Below are 20,512 nucleotides of genomic sequence, written 5' to 3' on the forward strand. Positions count from 1 at the left end.
CCATTACATCTGATCATGAACAAATACACTAATATTACATGATTTTACTCTTTCTGAGCAACACTGGAATATGTAGCAATTGAGGAGCTTTGGTACTCATAACTATTTTGGGCTTGGTATGTGTATGGAATGGTCATTTGTGTTAAGTATGTGGGGCTCTTTACCATGTCAGTGAGGTAAGACTAAATGACACACTTTAATACCAGATATGACTGGTGGTAATTGTATTTTAATGTCCATGAGGCCCATTTCCACTTTGTATTTGGTTTTTCCATGGTCAACATGTGGTGTGAAGACCACTAACATGTGTTTCCAATATACTGGTATTTATAACTCCAAACATAGCAGTCAACACAGCAGTCGGTCAGGAGTTTATTGTTGCCGCTGCACTTTTACAGTTAAGTGACATCATGTCAAAACACATAGATCCTTCTGTCTAGGCCATTTGTGTTAGCTTTCCTTCATCACTGTCAGTTTGTATGGAAAATGAATGTTTGTCAAATGCAACAGTGTTCTATGTGGTTTACAGGGAAATGTTTTGAGTGGTTGTTACAGCTGGAGGACTTAAAATGTTTAAAATGGATTTCCATGCTTGTTTTTCCCAGCGGTGTTAAGAATAGTGAAGTGACTAGTTGTTAACATGGCTAAGATAAAGAGCTCTTAGGATTCTTCTATTCCACTGTGGCACTTTGTAGTCTGACGACACATAGCTTGCTCTACTGTAAAGCCTGAGACATAAGTACAAGCCTGCCAGGTTCCATCAGCCATCCAGCTTGTTCAGCAGCCAGAGGGCACGCAAATTGCTCCATAAAGACTCAATCTGCCTAGATTCTGCTCTTACTCCTCTTATCTGCTGCGGTTTCATGAGACGTCTGTGCTGACAGTTCCCTGGACAATAAATTATACATTCCAATCAGTCTAATCAGTCACACGCACATACACAAAAGTGTGGATCCAAATTTCAATCCCTTTTCTCTCTTTTTTTCTGTACTGTATGAGGTGTAAGCCATTTGTCATCATGTGTGCTCCAGTGCATGTGCTGGGAGGGGTTATAGCTTGATATGGACACTCAACAGTAACAATCAGACATTTATCTAGAACTTAAGGAACAGATCTGGGACCCATGGCTGCCTATAAAGCTGATCACATTAGGAGTGGAGTCTTCAGATTGACTTACTCATAGCTAATTGACTGAAGCTAGAAGGCTGCCCTCAGTCCAGAGTGACCCACCTCTCATCTCTTTTTGTTTGTTGCTGCTTAGTGTTAGTGTAACAAACACCTGGAAATAAAAGATGAAATGTTGATCTTTCGTCCAAACCCAAATGTTTTCAGATTACAGTAAAAATCAAGGAACTGGCCTCACTCCCCACCAATACCTTTGGAGGGGAATGGACATTCTTAGTGGGAGCAATATATTATGAGCAAATGAACTGATTATACTGTAGTCATGCACACATGTACAGATGTATAACTTCCAAAAGTCAGTCTCTGCCATATTATTGACCACTTTTACTGCAACTGCTCTACATTTGCATTATAAAGTAATTAAATCCTGTATTATTTAAAGTCAGTCTCACATGGAGGAAGAATGCCTTGCTTCTGGCTATAAAGTATTTTTCAAAACATTGCAGCCCCCACCACAAGTCAGATCCACACATATGCTAATTGTGTCCTATATTAGGTGGACTCATATTCACCTTGTCTTTGTCAACCTTGCTGAACAGAATACACGTCTTTCTCTCTCTGCTGATATTTTGCAGCTCAAAACAGTCTGAAAGTAAGACTTAATTTTCTGTAGAGCTTTAAAGTAAAAAAAAAAACAAAACATACCAGTGCAGTTGCAAAAAAAGGTATCAATGCAATTTTCATCCAACAAATGAAAAAAATATTCCTCACATATTTAAAACAAAAACACACATTGGAAGGCAGTGGATCACATGAAAATTGCATTTGAGTATTTTGACTGACTGCAGCTTTAAATAACTTCTGGAACTCCTCCTACAAATCTGTCTAGTGATAACATAATATGTTTCTAATCTGGTCTAAAAACACAGAAAACAGTCTATTTTAAATGGGCATACTCACTTCATAGGGATTTTGGTTCTGAACCCCATAATTTTTACGTGCTTATTGTGCTGCTCTATAATAAACACACCCTGTGTTGTGATACTATCAATAAAAGCCATAAAAATGGTTTTCTAAATGGTATCACAGTTTCAACATGCAGTTTAACCCATATATATCTAAACACGATTTACAGTCGCAACAAAAAGTATGTGAACCCTTTGAGGTTACGTAGAGTGTTGCATGAATTGGTCATAAAATGTGCTCCGATCTTCATCTAACTCATAACAATACAAAAAAACAGTCTGCTGAAAATAATTGCTTTGCTGCCTCAGGGCCTGGACGGATTGTTGTCATTGATGGAAAAATGAACTCCAGAGTTTATCAAGGCATTTTGCAGGAAAACGTAAGACCATCTGTCCATCAACTGAAGCTCCACAGAGGATGGGTTATGCACCTTAAGAGAGCCATTCACACCAGACATCCCGAGATTATTGTTACACTGAAAGAGTTTTGTGAAGAGGAGTGGTCCAAAATTACTCCAGATCGTTGTGCAGGTCTGATCTGCAACTACAGGAAACGTTTGGTTGAGGTTATTGCTGCCAAAGGAGGGTCAACCAGTTATTAAGTCCAAAGGTTCACATACTTTTTTTGTAGTATGTTTGTGTTTTTGTTTGTGTAGTATTATTTTCAGCAGACATTTGTATTGTTGTGAGTTAGATGAAGATCGGAGCACATTTTATGACCAATTTATACAAAACTCTACGTAACCTCAAAGGGGTCACATACTTTTTCTTGCCACTTGTATATCTCCACACCATATGAGTCCACAGATAGATATAGACATGCAGTGCAGAGTACATCTGTGTAAATTGTGTGGACAGCCCATTGTCATTCCAGACTCTAAGGTCCAAGGCTGGCTCTCTGTTGTTTCAGACTGCCACCAGGGACCCCAAGAGACTCAATGAAAACATCTATCAAACCACTGGAAATTAGCCAGAAGGGGAATAAGAGAGAAAAAGGAGAAAAAGAAAGTTAATAACCACATGTTGGAATACTCTCTGTTGTCTGTCACAGTCTGACTTTCCTTGCAGTACTCTACTTTTAAGGCTCCAAAAAAGGTATCTCTGGGGTCCACTGGATCACAGAAAGATGCTTCAGGTCAGGCTGTGGGTGCTATATTTGACCCTGACACTGGGGAATGACAGTGCCTTACCCTCTTGCTGACCTGTTCCATTGATTTCTCTCCTACTGCATTTTCTCAGGTTTTTTTAATAAGTCCAATTATTCTGTTAAATTCAGCTCTCAGCAGACACTACCACTGTGTTATCCTGATGTCTTTTCCTGCTCCATGTCTTTACCAACACCGAAGGCCTTGAGGAAACCATTATATAGGAGGAAAACCATTAAGTGTTAATAGGTCATGAAAACAACAAAGATGACATCCTAATAGACTGGTAAAGTGGCCCAAACCAGAAGGTCTTTGGTCTTCTAGCCAATTGTTTTGATATCTTCTCTTGTGCTTTTGGTCAGTGGTAATAGTCAGAACTACATTAGGCCTGATGGAGATCAAAAGGAGAAAATGACACAAACTGGAGCAGCATGACACATGGTGAGCTTTTGTTACAATATGAGTTACAAACCAGAGTGGTAATGGGTTTGTGGGGACAGTCAAAGAAAGCATGACTGCTGAGCCCTGTTCCTAGTTGTGTAACAGAAACAAAAACAATTTCAAGTATAATTGGAATAGCAGCTAGGAAAGTGTGGAAGGATAAATTGACATTGCAACAAATTCTATGTAGACTAGACAACACATCTGTCTAAGTTGGGTTGTCAAACCCAACTAAGAACTGCAGCCCTAACCCATGTTAAGGTGAAGTGTGCTCGCCTATTACATCCTAAATCCCAAATGGTAAGAGTGATCCATTGAACAGTGTTCCTGTGACTGATTTAAAATAATACATGAATACATCCTATTGTTATTTTGGAAGGAGAAACATTATTTAGGTTTACTGATAAATGCATCATCATAGTTTATGTTTATATCCACCCTAAGGTGAATGCAAACGCTGCCTCAGAACTCATTGTACAAATGGTGGGGAAACCTGAGTCACTGTTCCCATAAGGATCCTAATTTTATTATGGGTCACATGAACCACCGCTCTTTAGGCAATACTTGTAGGATGTTGTATCATGTTCTGCGCCATGGCAGTTATACATTCAGCTACCTTATTTTTAAACAGCCACTAGACACAATCAACTTATATAAAGACTAGTTTTACCCTCTGCTATTACTATGCTAAATTCAGAGAGCAGTGTGGGTGGCTGTGGCTCGATCATTGAACCCTTATTTTAAAAAGTTGAAAGTTGAAACTCTTCTTCTCTGTGCCTTATTAGCCAAGCACCCAGAACACAGAAGAGGAGAGGGAAGACTTGAACAACTGTGTATTTGTGTGTGTTCTCAACCTTCTATGACCACCTTTCAACTTTTCTCCACTTTGTTGATACTGCCTTGGTTTACAGCATGTGTTTTGCCCCACACCCATAACCTTTTTCAAAAGGGTTTACACACTGCTCGAAAGAATTAAAGGAACACTTTTTAATCTGAGTACCAGATAACTTCACCTGGGCGACTGAGAATCTTCACCATTTGGTCAGTTAAATAGCAGAGGTGGTTGTTAATTAGTTTCAGCTGCTTTTGTGTTAAATTGAAATTGATATTAACAACAGGTTAACTAGACGGGCAACAATGAGACGACCCAAAACTGGAATGGTTTTACAGGCAACATTTTTTCTCTCATCTTTTCTGACTAGTTTTGCATTTGGCTACAGTCAGTGTCACTACTGGTAGCATAGGAACCTGGATCCTACAGAGGTTGAACAGGTACTCCAATATAATACATCAATCCGTACCATTGTAAGAAGGTTTGCGTTGTCTCCCAGCACACGCTTAAGAGCACAGAGATTTCAGGAGACAGGCAGTTAGTCTAGGAGAGCTGGATAGGGCCATAGAAGGTCCTTCAACCATCAACAGGACCAGTATCTATCCTTTGTGCAAGGATGAACAAGATGAGCACTGTCAGAGCACTACAAAATTACTTTCAGCAGGCCACTGGTGTGAATGTCACTAACCAAAAAATCAGAAACAGACTTTATCAGGGTGACCTGAGGGCTAGACATCCTCTTGTGGATCCTGTGTTCACTGCCCGGCACCGTGAAGCTCGATTAGCATTTGGCATAGAACACTAGAATTGGCAGGTCTGCCACTGGGCCCCTGTGCTTTTCATAAATGAGAGCAGGTTCACTCTAAACACATGTGACAGACATGAAAGGTTTTTTGAGAAGCCGTGGAGAACATTATGCTGCCTGTCTTTAGCATGACTGGTTTGGTGGTGGGTAAGTGATGTTCTAGGGAGGCATATCAATGGAGGGAAGAACAGACCTCTCCAGGCTAGACAACAACACCCTAAATGCCATTAGGTATCTGGATGAAATCCTTGGACCCACTGTCAGACCTTACACTGGTGCAGTGGGTCTTGAGTTACTCTTGGTGACAACAATGCCCAGCTTCATGTGGTGAGAGTATGCTGGTAGTTCCTGGAGGATAAAGGAATTGATACCATTGACTGACCCCCATGCTAGTCTAACCTAAATCCAATAGAACATCTCTGGGACATTATGTTTTGGTTCATCCAATGCCGCCAGTTTGCACCTCAGACTGTCCGGGGGCTCAGTGATGCCTTCTGGGAGGAAATACCCCTGGGCATCATTTGTTGTCTCATTAGAAGCATGCCCTTATGTTGTCAGTCATGCATACAAGCATGTGGGGGCCATACAAAGTATCATTTTGAGTTGCTAAATAAAATTTTAGTAAAATGGACTAACCTTCAACCAATTAAGGTTGATAATTTTAATTCCATAGTTTTTTCAAAGTGTGCCCAATGTACTGTAACAAGTAAAATGTAAAAAAAAAAAACTTTTATAGGTTTAATGTGAAATGTAGGTTTGTCATGGCAAATGTCTTTGTTTTCCAAGTCAAGTATGTATAAATATACTTTGATTAAAACAACCAGATGTTGTTAATCTTGAGGTGGACAGGGATTGGCTTATATTCAGGCCACAGCAGACTGTGATGCATTGTTATTGCTTTTCAGCCAACGGAGAACAAGTTCAGTTCTCATTTGGAAACCACTTCTAGCTTGCAAGCTAATTTATTTTTGGTCAAATTGATCTTGAAAAGCACTATGTGTGTTTTAATGCCTGTCAATCATGACCAGTGCTACATTTTTCCTTCCACTGATTCGTGTATATACAAAATACTGTATTTCAAATAAAACTAATATTGTTGTGTCAACCAAATCTACATCTTCGTAAAATTGTTTATAAAATATATTTTAATTGCACTCAAAAAAAGCATTTTTCCTTAAAATGAGTCCCCAAAATATGTCCCCCAAACTTAGAATAAGTGTTTTAAACACAAAATTCAATACTCATACATGAACTACATACATGTATGAAATGCATACAACACATACATGTATTTCAAACATGTATGTTTTTCATGTATGCAGTGTAGGTTCTAATATTTTTTAATAAGATAAAAAAGAGATAAGATAAATCTTTACTGATTCCTCAGTGGGGAAATTCAATTGTTACTGCTTGCTGACATTATTGGACATTATCATTAACCATGAATTTAAATTCTCCTGTTTCTTTTTTATTGCTTTGTAGGGAGCAACAATAAGGCGTGATGAACACACCAAAGCAATCATTGTGGCCCGGATCATGAAAGGAGGAGCCGCTGACAGAAGCGGTCAGTTCTCTTTTACTCTCTTACATGGGGTCAACTTTGTAGATTTTTCTTTTGATATGAGAATGTGATTTACCGTACCACTAGATTATATGGAGTATGCAACCATGAAGGGCAACTGTGTATTCATTTGAATTAATTTGAATCCAGTTATGTCCAGAAATTCTACCATCCCATTTTGTAAATAAAAACATTGTTTTCATTGTGTCCAGTCTATTCCTTAGCTCTCCCATAGTGGAGCCAAAGGCACGTTTTATTGTGTGTCATCAATAATGATTTGATTGTTCTCCAATCTCTAATGCGACAGTGGCATTATACATTAATCCCCAGGCTTTATAAACAATGGACTTTAATGCGTTAGCCTTATATTAGAACATTAGAATATGGAATATATGATTAGATCTTTTTCTGTGGTAGGACTGATTCATGTTGGGGATGAACTGAAAGAGGTCAATGGAATCCCTGTGGATGACAAGAAACCAGAGGAAATTATTCATATTCTGGTAAGTCTCATCTATTTGTGTGTTTGACTTCTGTCCTTCTGTGCTTCTGCTCCACTAATTTGGTAAAAATAATATTTTTTGTTTGTGATTACAAAAACCTCTGTTAATTTATCCATGAACCCACGCATGCCACAAATGGGCTGAAAACCAATCTACTGGCCCAGGTTTAGCCTGATAGTTAGTTTGTCCAGGTAGGCTCTGTAGATCTCAAATGAGCTCCAACATGGGCCTAAGCCTAAGGAGGACAACTGTAAAAATAGAGAGTCTCTCTCTGGAGGTCTTCTCAGACACCAAGGCTTTCAAAGCAAATGATACTATATATCCTTCCAATGCAAATTAAACATTGCTTTAAAATTGTGTGACTATGATTGGATCAGGTTCCCTGTAAAATATTTGCAAAGAGAGAGGACTTGAGTTTCTCACTCATTTAACTCTACTTAATGTAACATATCTGCAGGCACAGTCACAAGGAGCCATTACCTTTAAAGTTCTTCCTGGAGTCAAGGAGGAGGTACTGCTCAACGAACCAAAGGTACTACTGTATGTTCTGACCTGGCTCAACTGTACTCCTGCTGAACATTTCTGTATGAATGAGTGTTCCAACAGATTTAAATTGTCCTTAAGTACTGATCAGCACAATAAGTTGTAGTAGACTGTAGCAATAGACTGAATGACATATTGCCATCATTCATGGTGACTGCACCAGTAGCCATAAATCTTGAGTGTTGTTTAACTGCCATTCCTATCAGCATACCATTGTCATGAATCTCACCCACTATGTTGCTGATACACCTCACTTGTTGAGCTCACATGCTCATCTGTCATGAGCATCTGGATTCAGTGGTTGAAAACTGTTTAATATAATGCACAGCCCAACTCTATATGTGCAACCAAGGTGAATAGGGAAGTTTGAATCACCAACACTGTTTGTCATTGTGCAATGCTTGAAATTGGCTGGAGATTTTAGGAATTCTTCTGAAACACAACAAGGCTGTGCCTAATACTCAACCACATATGCATGAAAACAACCTTTACACTTACATCAGGTAATGGAGATGCATCACCATGCAGCTAAGTGGTGAACAAACAGGGCAAAAAAGTGTTAATAGAACAACATGCAGAGATTTATTTGCCCAGTAGTTAAAGCTTTCAACATCTTATTGTTATACCCTTTACAGAATTTACCCTGAATATTGACTGGGGATCATCATTGTCTGCACGTGTTGTGATGACTAGGAGTTCAAATATGCTATCAACATGTAATTGAATTTTCAGAAGCATTGTTTTTTTCTGTTGTTACTTCTGTCCAGCTCTTTGTTGTGATCTCTTTCTTTCTTCTCCTGAGGTGTTTGTGAAGGCACTTTTTGACTATGATCCCAAAGAGGACAAAGCTATCCCATGTAAGGAGGCGGGACTGGCCTTCAATAAGGCCTCCATCCTTCAGATCATGAGCCAAGATGATGCAACCTGGTGGCAGGCCAAACTTGAGGGTGATGCCAACCCCCGCGCTGGTCTTATCCCATCCAAACACTTCCAGGAAAGGTAAGAAATAATACATAGAGAGCAACGGCACTGTCTGCTGTTGCTGATTGCAGAAAACTGTATTTATTGTGATCACATAAGTTTTATCCCCTTTTTTCTTTCCTCCTTTCTTCCTTTTTTCTTGCTTCACTCTGCCAAAATAGTCTGGATTTCCACACAATGTCTGGCCTGAAATGAGTAATGACAGAAAATGATAGCGCTGGTACCGATCCACTTTGGACAGCAAGTGGATGGAAAATCGCACTTCACTGTGCACTAGGACGGTCATACTTGATATGCAACACAGAGCTCAGGAGACCTGGGCTGTTTCTTGGCACCATCTGAGTGCACCCTAGGAGAAAAAGAAACACACACGCACATAGGAAAAGGCAAAGGAAAGAGGGCAAAAGAAGAGTTAGAACATTTCACAAACATTCAGATTTATTTGTGCAGTTTTGTGAACACCTAGTGTGTTTTTCCTTTACCTTCTTACTTTTCCCCTGTTTTCTTTCACCAAGTTCAGCTGACAGAATGAAACTGGTGAATAGTGAAATATAGGTTCCCTGTAGTGTAGCAGGAAGTGTTTATTATTAATAGTGTATTCATTGGTACTTATGGTATTTATTATGCATTACTTTCCATTTCTAAACTTTCTTCTATCTATCCTTGTCTCTCTTTTCTTTCTTTCAGGAGATTTGCACTGCGACAACCTGTTGAAACTATCCCATTCCAGCGGGCCTCTAGCAGGCGATCATGTAAGGACATATTATCTACTGTAAAACCTGAACAAACCAGATCACAACACAAAACGCTACAGCATATTGCAACTGGTGGGTGAGCTTATTAACTTTAAGAGAAGTATTGTCAGGACTCACTTTCACTCTCAGGCAACTTCTGAGGGCTCAAGCCAAGGGCTACACTGTTTCACACATGTCATCAGAAGAAGTTTTGTGTCTGGATTTACCTTCTTTCTTTTTTTCCTGTCTGCTTCATGTTCCACTTTCTCAGTGGTGTCTCTGGCCCTGAAGCTACAGGGAAGAAAACGTGCCAAAAGAAATCGGGGGCAAATTGTATAGCTGTAGTTCAGTAGACTCATTAACCTAAATCATTTTGGTATATTTTAGAGATAAGGTTATTTCTTTTTTGGCTGAGCTTGACAGAAGCATAAATTCTAGAGCTAGGCCACTTTTACTTGTAGTGGAGCATTTAGATATTGCAGGACTACAACTTTCAGAATAAATATTTCCTCCAATTCTGATCAATATAGTGCTTCTGTGGTGTTGTACTATGACATCCTTATCTAACATTATGTTTGTCTCAGACATTTGTACTTCCAACTTGTAACATGTAATTATTCTCAGAGGGTTTTTACTTGTTTGCTTTGTATTTGTAGTTGTTTGAGCTCTGGATTGCAAGCAAATCATTTGTTTCTCAACATTTAGCAAGAATTCTCCCCAGGCTTGGTGCAGAATGAATTACTGCTTTGAAGGGACTTGCAACACTTTAATGTGTTCCCTTTAAAGTTTCAAAATTCCTTTTATAAGATGAGGTAGTTTCAAGTGCATAATAGTATACTGGTTGTCTAGGTCAGGAGAAAGAATCAAAATTCTAAATTTCACCCCACACAAACTTATGTTTTTGTTTTACTCACATGACTTTATGTATGATCGTCTCCTCAGTGTTGGTGATTTTAATATATAAGTGTGTGAGAGACTTTTTAACCATTATTGACTCTTTTAATCTGGTACAATGAGTGGCTGGTCCCACACACAAGCAGGGGCATACATTAGATCTTGTTCTCTCTCATGGCTTGTCTCTGTCAAACTTAAAGACCTGCATTAATGTGTTCTCTGATCACCTGTCCATTTTATTTGATGCTGACTTTTCCTGTGCAGCAGTTAAATCGCCTGCTCCTGCTTGCCTGTGTCGGATTTTTAATTCTTCCACTGCTGGTCAGTTTGTTCTCCCTCTTGCTTGACTGTTGATGTTACAACAGAGGAACTCAGCTCCTGGTTTCACTCCTCCTGTTGTGCCCTACTGGACACTGTGGCCCCATTAAAAACTGTGTTGCCTAAAGCTAAATCTGAGCCTTTGCTCAGCAGCAGGACTTGTGAAGCTTGGCAAAAGTGTCGAAAAGCTGAGCGCAGGTGGAAGAAGGATGGTCTGCAGGTCTCCTTTCAAATTCTAAAGGGTTGCTGGTGTCAGTATCAAAATACTGTTAAAGATGCTAAAAAAAGAATACCTTTCAAACATTATTGCATCAAATAGCCAAAATCCACGTGTGTTATTTAAGACAATTGACTTTGTTTTAAGCCCCTCAACAAGATTGTGCTGCCTGGAATCCTCTGCTGAAATGTGCAATAATTTCCTGCACTTTTTTACTGAGAAGGTTGTCGCCACAAGGGCCTCCATCTCAGCTCCTGCTGTTGACCCATCTGATTGTGCTCCTTGTTTGGCTGTGTTTCATACGCTTGAGCTGGTAATACTCCCGCTTTTGGAGGAAGTGATTAACCACATCAAGCCATCGGGCTCCCCTCGAGATGCTCTCCCTCCTCATTTTCTTAAAGTGGTTTTCCCCAGTATAGGGCAGTTGGTTTTTTCCACTATAAACGACTGCCTGACTTCAGGTGTTGTCCCGGCAAATTTGAACATGCAGTGATACAACCCCTGCTTAAGAAACCAGGTCTCGACCATACTGAGTTGGCAAATTTTAGGCCCATCTCCAAGCTGCCCTTTATCTCTAAAATCCTAGAGAAAATTGTTTATGTGCAGTTGAAATCTTTTTTAGTTGAGCAAATTCTTTTAGAGTTTTTTTCAATCCGGTTTTAAAACCCTGCATAGCACAGAGTCAGCATTGCTAATCGTTTTTAATGACATTCTCCTGGCAACTGATGCTGGTGATTTTATAATCCTTGTTTTGCTGGATCTGACTACTGCTTTTATTATTTATTTATTTAATATTTTATTATCTCGGCTGCAGCATCTGGTAGGCATTCATGGTACCGCTTTGGTCCTATTTGGTGGACAGAACCATAAGCATGAACCTTGCTGGTTCTGAATCATCTTCAGCTCCCCTGTTATATGGAGTTCCTCAAGGGTCAATTTTAGGGCATCTCCTTTTTTCCCTTTACCTACTTCTCTGGCTTCCATCCTGAGGAAGCATGGTATTTCTTTTCATTGTTATGCTGATGATGGTCAAATTTATATGCCACTGAAGAAAAGTGATGACTTCTGTATAAAATTCCTTTTCACATTGCTGACATTAAGGAGTGGATGGCCCTAAGTTTTTAAAAGTTTAACAATAAAAAAAACGAGGTGATGTTGATCGGTCCAAATGGCTTCGGTAAACCCTCCCTGGTTGACCTTGAGAAGCAGACTGTGTCAAACTTAGGTTTTAAGATGGACTGTGATTTCAAATTGGATCAAATTTGGAGTCAATCAATTTTCCCTTGCACGTCTCCAACTGGTCCAAAATGCAGCTGTTCGTCTTATGGTTGGGGCACGGAAAAGGGAGCACATAACTCCCATCCAGGCATCTCTCCACTGGTTGCCTGTGCATTTTAGAGTTCATTTTAAAATGCCTTTATTTGTTTTTAAATCCTGCCCCCACTTATCTTGCTGAGCTACTTATCCCCTATGCTCCTTCCCAGTCTCTCAGGTCAGCTGACCAGCTTCTCCTGACAGTACCGAAGTCAAGGCGGAAGCCTAGAGGGGACATATATGTGGTTTTATAGGTCTGTTCTGATCTTGCAAAGCCTACTGAACAAAAACCTAGTTCTTATTGGTCATATTTTTCATGTAGATTACCACTCTAAGACAGAAATGTCCATTTTCTCTTATCATGGCAGTAAGCCATTAATGTAACATCACTCTTTCAATATGTAGCTCTAAACTTAGCATTAAGCTATTTTTCCTGAGATTCAGACCTGCAGTTGAATTAGGGATGTTGTCATTTCCTGGTGATGTTCAAACTTACACTGGCATACATGGAGCAGAAAGGCCAAAAATAACTTTTAAAATGTTGTAGCCTGACTGTTCATTTACTATTTCAATTTAATAGCCCCCCTTTTAAACAGTGAGCAGATGTAAAATGAAGTCTGCTGGGGCTCCAACCAATTAAACATTATTTTCCTTTTGAAGTTTAGCAGTATATTCTGGTGTTCAGAATAATCTATTTGGATTGTGAGCAACACATTGAGTAAATAAAATTGAATTGTGTTTAGAAAAATCCAAACTGAAAAGATAAAAAAGTCCCCACATTTCTGCATTATGTATTAATGGAGGACTAGAATCAAGAGAAAAACTGTTTTTAGCAGATGTAGTTCTGTGGAGGAATTGTGGCTGGGTCAAGAGAGATGGGGGAAGATAAAGTTTGGGTTCTGGCCCTGTATAGACCTGCCCAGCTGGGCTTTTGGGGCTATAAACTACAGCCTAATTGAAGGATGCTGTTGAGACCCCACTATTCATGAGCAGAGGCAAGAGGTGGTGATTGAGAAGGGGGTCCCCTTTTCTCTCTCTCTCTTTCCAGCCCGGGAACTCTATTGGCTTGTACAATATTGATCTTGGCGACAAGCTGTGGTGAGCAATGCTTATCCATGTCCATTTACACCTAACATTTGCAAGATATAAATAATCATTTTCTGGACTTCTGCTTTTTCTGCTTCTGTGGATTTATACCTTGGTTATAAAACAATAATTTAAAGTACCATCAGCACCTCTGTTTAATCCAATTACTAATCAGGCAGAGGGGTTAGATCTACTAAACAAAACCTAGTTCTTATTGGCCATACTTTTTATTGTAGAGTACCACTCTGAGACAGACATGTCCATTTTTCCTTAACATGGCAGTGAGCCTTAATGTAACATGACACTTACAATATGTAGCTCCAAAATAACCAATGGAGCTACACTGACCACCTCTAAACCTAGCATTAAGCTCTTTTTCCTTTATTTAAACTTGTAGTTGAATTATGGATGTTGTCATTTACTGGTTATGTTCAACCCTATACTGGCATGGTGCAGAATGGCCGAAAATAACCTTTTAAAATGTTTTAAAATCACCAGGCTGTTCGTTTACTATTTCAATTTAATAGCCCAGTTCCTCTTATGAGTTATGGGATTTGTATCCCCTTTTTTGTAAAGTGAGCAGGTGTAAAATGTCAATTTACACCTAACATTTGCAAGATAAAAATAATCACTTTACAAACCTTTGCTGTTTCTGTGGATTTATACTTTGGTTATAAAACAAATGTTTAAACAGTTGATCTGTTTAATCCAATAACTAATCAGGCAAAGGGGGTTAGGCTAACTTTTTAAAATCTATAGTTGTTAACCAAACATGGCACACCACAGCTCTTCTGTTGATACCTGGCTCTTCCCCAGCTTCACCGTCTGCTCTCTCTGAACATCCTAGTGACCCTCTGGGTTTTCATACAGCATGCCTGTTTGTCTGACATACCAGCTGGGGAAGAGCCAGGTATCAACAGAAGAGCTGTGGTGTGCCATGTTTGGTTAACAACTATAGATTTTAAAAAGTTAGCCTAACCCCCTTTGCCTGATAGAAGAAAATAGAAGAAATTGCAGAAATCTTGCAGTAATCAAAGCTAAAAGCAGTCCAACAAAATATTAGAGTGTATGACTTTTTTTTGGAAAGGCAGTGTATGTGTCCTGCATTCAATAGTTTACATTACATTTTACATTTAGTCATTTGGCAGATGGTTTTATCCAATGCAACTTACAATTGAGGTACAAAGCAAGCGTAGAAGCCAGGAAGACAAAAACCTCCAAGTAAAGTGCTTGAGAAAGAGCTGTTTCAGTTCATGAGGTATAAGTGCAAAAAAAAAAGTTTTTCCTTTTTTTTTTTGAGCTAGAAAAGTGGAAGTTGAAGGCATAAGTGGTCCCCATGGTAATTGGAACACTTGAGGCAGTGACCCTCAAACTCACAGATTGGCTTCAACATAGACTTCAACTAAGATACTGCGCAGGACCCTGAAGATTCCACGACTCATACAGCGAACCCCCACTTGAAGGGCAAAGACAGGGGTTGAGTTTCTACATCCTACTTTTTTTTTTGTGCATGGACTCCCATGTAAAAACAGTTCTGTAGTGGTACACTAACTTGTGGTGTGCTATTTCTGCTCTCTTGCTGACAGAATGAGTTTGCTAGCAGATCCTTTCACAGATTTGCAGAATGTTTGCCTCTGCTGTGGGTCTGAAAACATCCTTGAATAGGGCTCTGGTTGGATTTGGGCTAGAAGTATAATTTGTTTTCCATGCTTTGTTCTGGAAGTCCGGCTAAGAGCCAGCCTTATTGATGTGGTCCTGGTCGGACTTATTGACAATTATACGGGCCTACTTAGGTTCGGCAGACCTTTCCAGATAGCTGCTTCCAATACCCTTACTTGTACAGACAGTGTTCCCCATAATGTTTTTATTATCCCTGTCATTTTCTTGACATTGGATAAGATATTGTGCCCAGGGAGACAAGTCCATTTTAGCTGGCTCAGAGAAAAATCCTGTCTGTCCATTTTTTTTCTCACTCTCTCTCTCTCTCGCAGCTTCTAAACTGCTGGATTGGGATGTAAAAATGAAAAATTTCGGCATGTCCAGTCCCTGAGGAGGCAGGTTTTTATGTACCTGGACTCTCCAACACAGTTACTGGAGGTTTTGTTTAAAGTACTCATATTACATGGTGTATGCTAGCTCTGGCACTATGAAATGCTTTTTGTATAGAGATCTAGGCCACAAGCACCTCACCTGTCCTCACCAGCAGTGAGAGGCTGTGGCTGGGGCTGAAACGCCCAGCGCTGGGCAGAGTGCTGAGACGACCTGAAATGGTTCTGAGGGTTTGTCGTCTTCAGGGACAGCTTCACAGAGTTACACACCACAAGAGAATAATAACTTTTTGGTTGAAACTTTTCGCAAATCTGGCTAGCGCTCTAACTAGCGGATTATTTTCCAGAAACCGAAAAATGTATCAGGTCTGCTCATTTATTGGATGAAAGGACAAGATTACTGAGAACATTTTTCAGTGGTTTGAGGAAGGAGTCTCTGCTAAAGAATGCAAAAATGGTAAAATGTTTAAGAGAAAATAAGTAAATATGTTTGTGAGCACTGTCAAAGCCCTGCAAAATGACCTCTGGCCGGCCACTGATGCAAATGTCTCTAACCAAACAATCAGAAACAGACTTCATCAGGGTGGCCTGAGAGCCAGATGTCCTCTGCCCGGCACTGTGGAGCTCAATTAGCATTTGCTATACAACACTAGACACTAACACTAGAATTGGCATGTCTACCACTGGGCCCCTATACGTTTCACAGATGAGAGCAGGTTCACCCTGAACACGTGACAGACATGAAAGGTTTGGAGAAGCCGTGGAGAATGTTATGCTGCTTGTGCTGCATGACCGGTTCGGTGGTGGGTCAGTGATGGTCTGGGAAGGCATATCAATGAAAGGACTCACAGACATCTCCAGGCTAGACAACAACACCCTGAGTGTCATCAGGTATCGCGATGAAATCTTTGAACCCACTGTCAGACCCTACAGTTGTCCAGTGGGTCTTGAGTGAGAGTCTGTTGGCAGTTCTTCGAGGATAAAGGAATTAATACCAGTTACTGACCCCCACGCTCGCCTGGCCTAAATCCAATAGAACACCTCTGGGACATTATGTCTGGGTCCATCCAATGCCATTTCATCAAATGATGTGGCATCCTTTCATTCCTAACACATGCAGTCCATATAGTATACATATCCAGCAAGATTTCTTTCTCCCAAGTATTCCTTTAATTTTTTCGAGCAGTGTATATATTGAACGAGATGTCACCTGTGACAACATAATATAATATAATCTTTTTAAATAAAGCACAGATTACAGTATAATAAAAAGACTGTATAAATCAGGGGTCACTAACAGGCGGACCGCAGTCCAGATCCGGACCCAGAAGCTGTCCCATATGGACCGGGAGCTACAGACCAAACCCAACGTTTTGATTCAAAATCTAGCGGGAAATTTAACCGTCACGGCTATTTCGATCTTTACAGTATTTATTTAGTGGACGCGTGAATGCATTGTCTAATTGAATGCGAGTTAAGCGATCCCACGTGACTTTACTTAGCCAATCGATTCTGTGGATCACAGGGGGTAAATTTAGCGACTCAACAGTAGATGAGAGAAAGTTCAAGGTTGGAAAGAATTAATAAAGAAAGACAGTGATAACAGAGAGACGAAAGAGGAGAAAGGGCGGGGGGGGGGGGGGGGGGACAGACGACAGAGAGGGAGAGATACAGACGACAGAGAAGAGAGATACAGACGACAGAGAGGAGAGATACAGACATCAGAGAGGAGAGATACAGACGACAGTTGATAAAGGGACGGTAAGACTCAAAAAACAAGAGATAAATATAAAAGGACTAGGGGAAAGGGGTAAAAAGGACTTACACTACAACTGTGTTAAAGTGTTACACTTAAGCTCTCGAGTGTTATATCTGGGCTCAGTGGTCAACTGATTGTATGCAAATATTGAGTGGGCACTGCAGGGATTTTTCCCCCAAAATGTGTTGCATAATAAGGTTCTTTTCCATTTTCATGGGGATATGCTGCTTGTGCTCTTGAGTTTTTTTCCTTGTTGGTTTCTAACTTAGAAACCTTTTCTTATGCGTTACACTATTTAAACTTCAGGTTTCACAGAATATTCAGTGAACACACAAATGTATAAACTCTGAGTGGCAGCTTTTTTGCCAACCTCAGGATTACTTCCCAAGACCTATGCCAAACACCAGTTCATTTTCCACTCCTTTATTTTCCCTTCAGGCCTGCCCTTCCTGTCACCCTGCCTCCTGTATGAGGCCAGTGACCTCAGACTCTCCCTTGCTACTTTGAACCCAAACAATATCCAGCATTTTATGGCGTTAGCAACATTTTTGGACTTGTAACAGTCCAGAGTGAGAATGAACTCTGGACTGGAAATGGAGAATAAAGAAAAATGTGAGTTATAATAATATCTTCTCTATGAGAATATGTGTTGCTTTGCTTCTCTGTCTGTTGAATGTGGTTGTATGATTTGAAGTCTGCCTGCCCCAAACGGTTTAAAATCCTAGAATTACTGATGCTTTTACATTGCAACTGAGGGAAAATTATGAGGTGGTGGGAGGGAATGTGCAGTTGTCCTACGTTTGTTTTGCCTTTCTCAGTGATGCAACATGTGTAAGGTCCATTGCCAAAAACAATTCTTGGGTACTACTTCTACATTCCTGTGCTCAGATGCAGTCTAGACAACAAAGGCCAACATGACAAGAGGAAAAGCTGTATGCTTTTTTTTTTTTTTTAACAAAGTTTTCCAACTTCAAAGTTTCCCTTTAAGTATTTTATTACCATACAAAGAATTGAAGAAAGAAAAATGGTTTGTTTTCAAGAAGAAACTCCACATCACATATCTATGAGCTTCTCACAATCGCTTTAAGTTGTAGTTATCCAGCAAAAAATTGAGACACACTATACAGTACACTGTGTTTCTACCCTTTCGTTCTCACATCTCTTGAAACAGAAACACTTCTTTGATAGCACTCTGCTTTGATGTTGTTTCTTCTTGACTTAAATTTTGTTTGCTTACCTTGTTCCTCACTTGTAAGTCGCTTTGGATAAAAGCGTCTGTTAAATGACTAAATGTAAATGTAAATGTAAGATGTTTTACCTTAAATTAGCATGTCCATATTAGATCTGAGTAATTTATATTTACTAACAGGCTAAGTACCACAAGGTTTTATGGTTGCTGTAGTCCAATCACTACTCAAGAAACAAATCAATTAGTCAAACTTCAAACATGCTGAAAAGACATAAAGGCCTGGAAAAAATAACCTCTGTCCTCTAAAGACAGAGGTTATTTTGATTGGTTTTAAAAACCTCTGAGACATGATGTCTAATCATATTGATCATAGTTATGCTTTTATTTTGGCACAATTCTGGTTCTTCACCTTGTCTACAGTTTTCAGCTTTTCGCAATCACCTTGATTACTCTCATCTGTCTCTCATTGCCTTCCTCTTCCTTTATAAACCCTACCCCATCCAGTACTCACATTCAGATAGTTTTTTTTTTCTTAGTTTTTGTGCCTGGTCTCACTTTTGAAGGATATCTCCTTTTGTTTGGTACTTTGTTTTTTTTCTCTTATTACGTGGTTAATCTCTACGATGCTCATTTACCTGTGCTTCCAGCATGGTCAGGCAGATATTTATTTTCAGTTTTTCACTGTGGTCTTGCACTTTATTGTGTATAGAATAAGGTTTACACAAACTGTAGCCAATTTGAATACAGCCAGAGCCGACTGACAGTGTGGAAAGTGTCCTGCCCCTCCCTACCATAAGCCTTCCTCACCACTTCCTATCTATCAATCCAGTATTAGACATGCCTAATGAAGCAGAAAGAACTGGTAATGCTTCTTACAGTTGGTACACACAAATGGAACTTACAAGATGCAGCATCATGCTGAGAGAGTTTTACTAACATCATTTCCAGCTGCCTTTACTTGTTAATTCCTTACCTGTTGTCTCCATTACTCCTGAGGACAGAGGGCCACTGTCAGGACAATCAGGATGTCACCTTCAGTGTGGTCTCGTATACAGTAGTTAGAACACTGGGACATCGCAACCAGTGGTTGAACCTTTTTCTTTTTGTGTCTGGAAGACCTGATGTTGTATTGTCCTCAGGCTTCTCCTTTTTCAGTAGACAAATAGTTGACTTAAGTCTTTTTGAAGCTGTTTTTTATGAACATTATATTATTTTTAACACTGCATATTTGTCTGTGGTCTACCTTTGTTGTACTTAAGAGTTTTAGCAATTCACAGGATCTGTCAAAGGGCAGTTTAAATTCAAAACAGCTGAGGCCTTTCTGCAATTTATCTGCACTGACTTTTCTACGTGTCAGTAAGATACCACATTGGAATTACATGCATACATTTATGACGATGTTTTGACGAAAAAGCTAATCTTCTCCCAAGTCATAGTTTTCCTGCCGACTGAATAAGATTGTCCTACAGTTTGCCGCATTCATTCTACCCTCTACCTTAACAAGCCTTGAGTGTTTAGTGTGCTGTGTTTAGTGTGAGCCAAATATAGCTTCTTGTCTGATGACTAAAAAGCACCATTTTGGTCTCATCAGACCAAAGAACCCTCTTCTACTTGACCATGGAGTCTTTCACAAGCCTATTGGCAAACTCAAGTCATGATTTAACATACAGTTTTTTTTCAGCAGTGGCTTTCTCCTTGCCACATTCCTATAAAGCTGTGACTGGTGAAGAACCCAGGCAACAGTTGTTGTATGTACAGTCACTACTATCTCAGTTGCTGAAGCTTGTAACTCCCTCAGAGTAGTCATCAGTGTATTAGTGGCCACTCTCACTAGTCTCCTTCTTGCATGGTCACTCAGTTTGTGTGGAAGGCTTGTTCTAGGCAGATTTACACATGTACCATATTCCTATAATTTCTTGATGGTGGATTTTACTCAACTATGAGGGATTTTCAGTGCCTTGGAGAGATTTGTTTTGCATCCATCCCATCACTTATGCTTTTCAATGACCTGTTCTCTGAGTTGCTGGGAGTGTTCTTTTTGTCTTCATGGTG

At 39.8% G+C, this 20,512-nt stretch overlaps 1 protein-coding gene across 2 annotated transcripts in view; it reads left to right on the forward strand.

The window, feature by feature from the left end:
* Window positions 1-20,512, forward strand: part of mpp7a (membrane protein, palmitoylated 7a (MAGUK p55 subfamily member 7)) — a 117,631-nt gene that overhangs the window by 69,893 nt on the left and 27,226 nt on the right. For both annotated transcript variants that reach the window (XM_026364451.1, XM_026364452.1), the window contains exons 7-11: window positions 6,796-6,877; window positions 7,292-7,377; window positions 7,835-7,909; window positions 8,723-8,919; window positions 9,589-9,653. In XM_026364451.1, the coding sequence (XP_026220236.1) occupies window positions 6,796-6,877; window positions 7,292-7,377; window positions 7,835-7,909; window positions 8,723-8,919; window positions 9,589-9,653 (505 nt within the window). The remainder of the gene's footprint in view (window positions 1-6,795; window positions 6,878-7,291; window positions 7,378-7,834; window positions 7,910-8,722; window positions 8,920-9,588; window positions 9,654-20,512) is intronic.

This window comes from Anabas testudineus, chromosome 2 (genome assembly GCF_900324465.2).
Source record: "Anabas testudineus chromosome 2, fAnaTes1.2, whole genome shotgun sequence".
Taxonomy (NCBI): domain Eukaryota; kingdom Metazoa; phylum Chordata; class Actinopteri; order Anabantiformes; family Anabantidae; genus Anabas; species Anabas testudineus.